The sequence below is a fragment of the Electrophorus electricus genome, chromosome 8 (assembly GCF_041902795.1).
Source record: "Electrophorus electricus isolate QZ-2024a chromosome 8, ASM4190279v1, whole genome shotgun sequence".
Taxonomy (NCBI): Eukaryota; Metazoa; Chordata; class Actinopteri; order Gymnotiformes; family Gymnotidae; genus Electrophorus; species Electrophorus electricus.
In genome coordinates, this window is record NC_137504.1 from 5,632,501 (window position 1) to 5,640,000 (window position 7,500).

A 7,500-nucleotide genomic window follows, 5' to 3' on the forward strand; every position below is an offset into this window, starting at 1 on the left:
CCGAGTGGAGGAGCATACAGGGGTATGTGGAGAGAGGTCGCAGCTCGTCTGGAGCACCTCCAGCATTAGGAGATGACTGGCAGGCTACAGCTTAGGTGAGAGCTCTGTGCATTAGCACCAAGTCAGAGGAACGTTGTTACTAGGACTGGCAAAAGGAGATCACATTCATGGGATGCTACTGAAAAGTCAGAAGGAAGCTTTCAGAAGGCCATGGAGCGAGTAAAACAAGATAATGATAATCAGAAAGGCATTTAAAAAAAATAAATAAATAAAAATAAATAAATCAATCAGACTACACAATACTAACAAGAAGGTTCAGAAAAGGTACATACAGAAAACAAAGAGAGGCAGATTCCATACCGTAGACGCCCACGTGTAGTGGGCGTGACAGAGGCTGTGGGGGAGGAGGAGTTTGAAGACAGAGAGAGCTGAGGGGAGGAGGACCCTAGAGACATGATTGACGTGGGCGCTGCCGAGTCTGTGACTGAGAGATCCCTCTTCAACTCCTCACTGCTCCTGCGAGAAACTAACCCACACAAACAAAGGCCATCACAAATATGTTTATTTCAAGCATCAAATCTGCATTTGGGCTTTTTTTGTCTCACACACAGACAGACACACACACACACACACACACACACACACACACACACACATACATACAGACACAGACACAGACACAGACACAGACACACACACAGACACACACACAGACACACACACAGACACACACACAGACACACACACAGACACACACACAGACACACACACAGACACACACACAGACACACACACAGACACACACACAGACACACACACAGACACACACACAGACACACACACACATCCCCCTGAGTAGGACTGGGTGGTGTCTATGTTAGGATGTCAGTCATTTGCGTTATAGTCATTTGTATGTGTTAATAAAGAACAACAGGCCTTGTGATCTTTCCGCTCAATTACAGGCCCTAGTTGGGCACAGCTGGTTCAAACTGGCAGGGTAATGAGGTGTCCCAACATGCGCGCTCACCTGACATGCACAGCTCCGTGTAGCTTGCTCTCTTGTCCACTAGTGAGGAGAGGGACTTGGGTGTGGTGACTGTGTGCCTCTGAAACACAAAGGAGGGAAACACACCCAATCAAGGCCTGCCAACCTTGGAAATGTCCTAGAAAATCCCACTCAGACACACTCTCGTGTGCTTTACAGATATTTCTCTACCGTGACGAAGAGTGAAACAGCTGGTGGATGTGACATCTGTGGGATGAGGCTATAAATATTTAATTGATAAGAAAAAAAAGGGCAAAAATAGTGTTGCATTTGATTACCACAATGGTCATAGTCAGTCAATGCCACATTTCTGGCTTCAGAGTACAAATTCTAATAGCTTGAACAGGTATGGAGTTTTATTGAACTACTTTTATACACTGTGATTAACTTATATTAGTCTTTTTATAGTGTTTTAATAAATATTACTGAACCTTTTAAAGAAAGAAACAAACAAACAAACAAAAAAACACTATAAGCAAACCAAAAACATATTTAACAAAATCTTTTGTCCTTTCAGAGAGCCAAAAGTCACTCATATTCTGGCTTCAGTAGCAGCTCATGTGACCGCTGTGGTAGTCAGGAAACTATTTTCCACTGCAACTCTTTCACTTAGAGAGAGAGAACAGAACCCCATGGCTCAGTTCATAAATCCTTCATACCACACACTTGCACAGAAAATATCTCAGCACCTCACATCATGAGTGAATTAAACAATTCAACACTGATAGAACAAAGACAAACCACTAAAGCTCTGCACCCAGACCACTGTGAGGAAGTGAACCTCATTTTCCAATCTTCTACATAACTGGTCATCAAAAATGAGCAAAAATAACCGAACTCCCTCATCGTCATAAAAACATCCTGTTTTGGCACGTTCCAGACGGTCCATCGTATCACCCACTCCAAAGAGAAATTCCGGAGGACATCCACGCGGGACAGATGGGAAGATGGAAAGCCCCACGGTTTTCAGGCTCAAAGGGGTCTGGAGTTCTCATTTGGAAGATGAGGCGTAGAAGCCACAAAAGCCCCCTCTCAATGGGGCTTTGAAGTAAAGAATGCAGCCATCTGGTAAACTGATCAGCTACATGTTACAATGTTACAGACCTGCCATGCAACATGGTGGCTTTGGTAAAACTGCACATATGGCAGTGTGCCAAATATTTATTACATGTGTTATACAATACATTGTTGAAACACACACAGGCACGCACGTGTTCTTATTCCTAACAGTTCATACCTGCATGGGGGAGACAGCAGCAGCAGGTGGAGTTTTCAGGGGGCTGGGGCTGAGGGGGGTTCTGGGAATGGCAGCAGCCACTACGGCTGGAACAGCAGCTGCTGGACTGCTTGGAATAGGAGCTGAGACACGCACGCACACACGCACGCACACAGAACAGCTAAAATTAACATTCTAAAATTTGAAATACTCAAAATATTTCGGAAAAGTTTGATTTACTTTGATTGTGTTTGCCTGTGTGTGAACACGTACCTTGCGAGGCACTGTCGAAGCTCTTAATGAGGGTCTTGACAGTCGGGGAGGGCTCGGAGGAGGTAGAGGATCGGCGACCCAGGCCCATGCCCTGCCTGAGGGCAGCCAGGTCCCGCTCCACCGCGTTCATATAGTTATAGACACGGCCGCGCTCCTCATCCTGCCTAAAACACACATGGTGCACACCCATGGCTGAGTTCACACGGCATGCACTGCACGTGGGACTTTCACCTCCTATGCTCAATCTCTCAACATTTTTAAACTAGTTTTCGTAAGAGCCTCCTTCTCTCAGTTGGTTTGCTCTTTACTAGGAAATATAATCTTAAAGAAAGAAAATGTTCCACAATGTTTGCCAAAACAGAAGTATACCTACCGTGGTGTAGTTGGACGTTTGTGAATGCAGCAATTGCAATCAGGTGCAGACCAAAACTACCAGCATGACACTACTTGGTGGACTCGGACCTCTTTCAAGGCACTTCCAGTTCGAATGCAGTGTGTGTATGGTTCGACTCAGTTGTAGAAAGTGATATGTTGATTGGAAAATACCCCAAAAGTTAAGCTGTCCCCTTTTCTTGGCAGTCTCTTTTTATTGTTACTGCGGATTAAATAGTGGAAGCGTGTATTTGCAGCCCTGGCTTTCCGCACACAGCTCTCAGAAGTTATCCTCATTTTTTGTTATGCTTAAATTTGAACAGTGTAAAACCAAATCAGACTGAAAAGAAAAACAATAAACTAAACGTATCAATTTGACTCTGAATAATGCTAGGTGAATGGACCATTCTGTTCTGTTTAAACTTTGTCGTTGGTGTCTTACTTTCTGCTCTTGAGCTCATCCAGCTCTTTGTTCATCTTCTCGTTTTTCTCCTGAGCTTCCTGCAGGCGGCGCCGAAGATCCCCAATCTCCTCCTGAGCCTCGGACTTGATGTCGTTGGCAATAACCACAGCGGTCTGGAGGTCAGCTTGAAACTGCCGCCACTCGGCAGACTCTTCCTGAAAGAAAAGTATATGTGGTTCTGAGAAGGTAAGTAGACAGCATATGGTTGTGGGTGTGATGATTATGAAGCTTTACCCGCAGTTTACGCTGAAGGGTCTTTATCTCCTTTTCCATGTCATATTTCTGGTCATGTAGTTTTTTAATTGAATCTAAATGACAGAGATTTAGATGTTAACCAGGAATATGCAAATACTATCACAACACAACAGATAACCTTTAGAAGGGGTCCCTGAAAACAGCTCAATACCTCCTCTCTGTGGACAAAATCCTGTAATGCATCGTGTAGGGCCCAGTTCAAAAGTGAACCATTATTTGAGCCGTTTATAGTGCAGGCACTTGCTTCTAAAATACCTTTACACTTTACATGATTCATAAACACTGGTTAGTTTGTAAAGGTCGCCGGCTGCAAGGCGTGGGACATTCCCGGGCCACTCACTCTCAAGGTCAGAGATGATGAGGTTGTCATGGAGCTTGACGGCTCGATGCTGCTCCACCTCATCCTCCAGCTCGAAGATGGTCTCCTTCATGTCAGCAATCTCTGTGTCCTTCTCCTCCAGCTCGGAGCACTGCTGGGCCAGAGCCCGCTTCTGCTCAGCCAGCTGTTTCTGAACCTCTTCCCGGAACGTCTGAAAATCCCCCTCCAGCTACATCAGCCAAACATACACATGCATGAATGCAACAAGTACAGATGCACCTTTCCTTAGTCTGATCAAACTATCTGATTCCTCTCTGAAATCAGAGATTCTGCAGCATCAGAAGCTGAACTAGTCTGGATGATTCGAGATGAGCGTAAGAAATTAAGACTTTCTGACAAAGCATTTTGAACTTGTAGAGAAAAAAGCAAATGTGTTATGTGTGTAGCTTGTGTGTGTGTATGTGGGAGCTTCCCCACCTTGCTGACAGCGTCCTGCAGCTGGGTGGCTTGGCTGCGGGTGTGCACCAGCTCCTCCTGCAGCTCTGCCGCTTTTGTCTCGGCCTGCTTCTTCTCCAGCCTTTCGCTGTCCAGCAGGTGGCGGATGTCGGTCCTGTCGCCAGTGCTGTGCATGGTGAGGAGCTGGGTCACGCGCTGCCTCTCCTGCTCCAGCTGCAGTCGGCAGCGGTTCAGCTCGGCCTGCTCGTCCTCGGCCCGTAGGCGGAGGGCGTCCAGCTCAGCGCCGGCCACCTCGCGCTCCCGGCGCTCCAGCTCGGCGGTGCGCTCGGCCATGCGCACGCGCTCCTTCAGCGCCGCCACCAGGCCCTGCGCCTCGACGTTCTCCTGCTCGGCCAGCTTAAGCGCACCGCTGAGCTGCTGCTGCACGCCCAACAGCTGCTCCCGCTCGAAGCGCGCGCCCTCGCTCAGCTCGCCGTAGCGACGCTCCAGCTCCACGTAGCGGCTGCTCTTGGCGTCCTCGTCGCCGGCGGCATAAGACACGTGGTGCTCATCCAGCAGGCCCCGGAAGTAGTCCAGCTGTCGGCCATAGAGGTCGAGGCGCTCGCCCTGCTGCCGCAGAGAGTCCACCAGCAGGGCACGCTCCTCGCCCAGCCGCTCGTTCTCGGCGCTCAGCTCCTGCGCAATCTGCTGCAGGTCGGCCAGCTCCTGCAGCGTGGCCTGGAGCTCCTCGGCCGTGCTGTGCTGGCTCTCCTCCATCTGGTGGATGCGCTCCGTGAGGCAGGCCACGGAGACCTCACTGCCATCGCAGCCACCTCCGTCGCCGCCCCTTCGTGTCCGGCTTCGCCCCGGCGAGCCACCCTCCGACTCAGAGGAGGAGCCGCAGCCTGAGGGCGCGTCAAGCGCGTCATCGCTAGATGTGACGGGTTGGTAAGCCTCGCTGCACTCACTGTCCACTGCATCGGGGGAGCCCACACGTCTTGCCTCCGATAGCAGGTCCTCCGTGGAGCCTCCGGCTGAGCCTTCTGCTGAGGACGTCCGGGTGCCGACCCCAGCACAACTACTGCTGCTGGGTCCGCCCCCACTGCTGCCCCCAGCTGGCTCTGGGCTCAGGGAGGCAGTGCGCAGGCTCTTGTCAGGCCCATCCAGCCTCTGCTCCAGCGAGAAGCCCAGCGCGTTGAGCCGGTCCTTCAGCATGCGGTTCTCACTCTTCAGCAGGTTGAGCTCGCCACGGATTCCCTGGTTCTGGTCCTGCAGCAGGAGCAGGGTGGACTCCACATCAGCAGCGCTGATCAACGTGGCAGCCTCCTTCTCTGGCGGGTGCTCAGTCTGGCACCCCTCCTCCAGTTCATCCTGCTCCTCTAAGCCCAGCTGGGCCCGCATGCCACGCAGCTCCGAGCGCAGGTGCAAGATCTCCAGGTCTTTGCTCTTGGCCAGGCCCAGCAGGTCCTTCACCCGGGACTCCAGCATGGCCTTGTTGCTGATATGCCCGTCGCAGCGCGACTTGCCCGGCTGGGCTTCAGAGTCGGCGGAGGCACGGCAGCGAGAGCGCTTCGGGGGCATGGGGTCGGAGGGTCCTGACTGCTTCTTGGCGGCAGTGGTCCTGGAGCGCTCTCGCAAACCCTCGCGGTTCAGCCCTGGCTCTCGGACCGCCGAAGATATCCCACGCCTTCCTGGACCTACAGTACAGATGAAGGATCTTCAATTCCATCATCAATCATCAGCTACACTCAGTTTCAAAGAGATTTCTCCTACATCGTTTATTTTCATTAGTCAAAGTCTACCTGTTTCACAAACTTAAAAAAAAAACAAAAAAAAAAACAAAACACAGACATTTGTCAATCCAGATTTAGCACTGGCACCTGAGCTGGTCTTGGTCTTGACCTCTGCAGTGTTCTGAGCGGCGTAGGTGCTCCTCTTGTTCCTGGCTGTTGTGCTACTGTTGCTTGCTGGGGCTCCTCCACTTCCTGCACTCACTGCTGGGAGATCATCACTGCTCTTCGTCTGTGGAAATACATACAATGTCCCAGGGTAGATAATTGGCTATGGATGTCATGGTTGCCCTGACAAATGTGAAACAACGTCCACTGGGTGCACACAACCTTCCAGAATGTCGTTTTGGGTTTTTTTGGGGGGGGTTTTTTGTTTTAAAAAATGAACAGCATGTTCTCCCGTGGCACACACATGGAGTCCCACCCCCAGATAAGCGTGACCAGTGGAGTAGAGTTCACCTTAGACAGAAGGGCTGAGCCGATCTTGACCGTGGCCTTGCCTCCAGTGCCCATAGTGCCAGGGACCTCGGCCTTGCCTTGGGCTTTAGCGCCTGCCGTGGTCCTGCCAGAGACGCCCGCGGCCCTGCTCGCCTTCTTCATACTGGGCTCCAAGTTTCTGATACATTTACGACGCAATCTTCAAGAAGCAAAGCAGCAGACATACTATAAGATGCCAAGACCATCTAGTCATTAAAATAGCAACATTTTAATATATACATTTCAAACATTTTACTGCTAGCTTATTTTAACATTTACTTATTTCAAACTGCTTCTGTATGAATAAACATTTTTAATGCAGTATAGCCATTTAAACCTTATGTTAAAAGATTCTAAAATTACTTACCATTCAGTAATGTTGTCAGTGACAACCCCCAAAATAAATAAATGTACCAAATATGTACTAGGTGCCCTTGAAAGAATTCTGATGTACAGAAATAGCACACTGGATCGAATTCCTCACATCTTCACATATTATTGCTTTAAAAAATGTAGATCAATATTAGAAAGACAGAAATGTCTCCATTACCTAATGCCAGAAGTCATCATTTTCTTTGGGGAACACATGGTCTACTAAAGAAGTGCTTTCACCAAGAGACAGTTGTACTATAGCTTTACAGTCCCCCGGGGGTGTATTTATGCACATATGCAAACACCCTTCAGAAGACAGTGTCACCGGTCAGCTTTTGAATGCACACACACAACGTGATTGGAGGCTGGGGTTGGGAGGCTGGGAGCTGCCTTCCTTATCATCCCATCACGGGCGGAGGTGAAGGCTGTTACTGGTGCTGGCCACGACTGGGGAAAGCCTTAAAAGGCTTTAAGAGGCTTGAG

The 7,500-nt window shown here is 49.6% G+C and overlaps 1 protein-coding gene across 1 annotated transcript in view; it reads right to left on the reverse strand.

Annotated features, from left to right (window-relative positions):
* The window catches only part of specc1lb (sperm antigen with calponin homology and coiled-coil domains 1-like b), a 24,484-nt gene that overhangs the window by 9,216 nt on the left and 7,768 nt on the right, over positions 1–7,500 (reverse strand). Inside the window, exons 2-11 of the mRNA XM_035527540.1 lie at positions 6,628–6,805; positions 6,259–6,400; positions 4,421–6,075; positions 3,965–4,172; positions 3,604–3,677; positions 3,349–3,524; positions 2,535–2,698; positions 2,283–2,404; positions 1,028–1,106; positions 361–526 (exon numbers count right to left, since the gene is read on the reverse strand). Coding sequence (XP_035383433.1) covers positions 361–526; positions 1,028–1,106; positions 2,283–2,404; positions 2,535–2,698; positions 3,349–3,524; positions 3,604–3,677; positions 3,965–4,172; positions 4,421–6,075; positions 6,259–6,400; positions 6,628–6,768 — 2,927 coding nt within the window. The 5' untranslated portion in view covers positions 6,769–6,805. The remainder of the gene's footprint in view (positions 1–360; positions 527–1,027; positions 1,107–2,282; positions 2,405–2,534; positions 2,699–3,348; positions 3,525–3,603; positions 3,678–3,964; positions 4,173–4,420; positions 6,076–6,258; positions 6,401–6,627; positions 6,806–7,500) is intronic.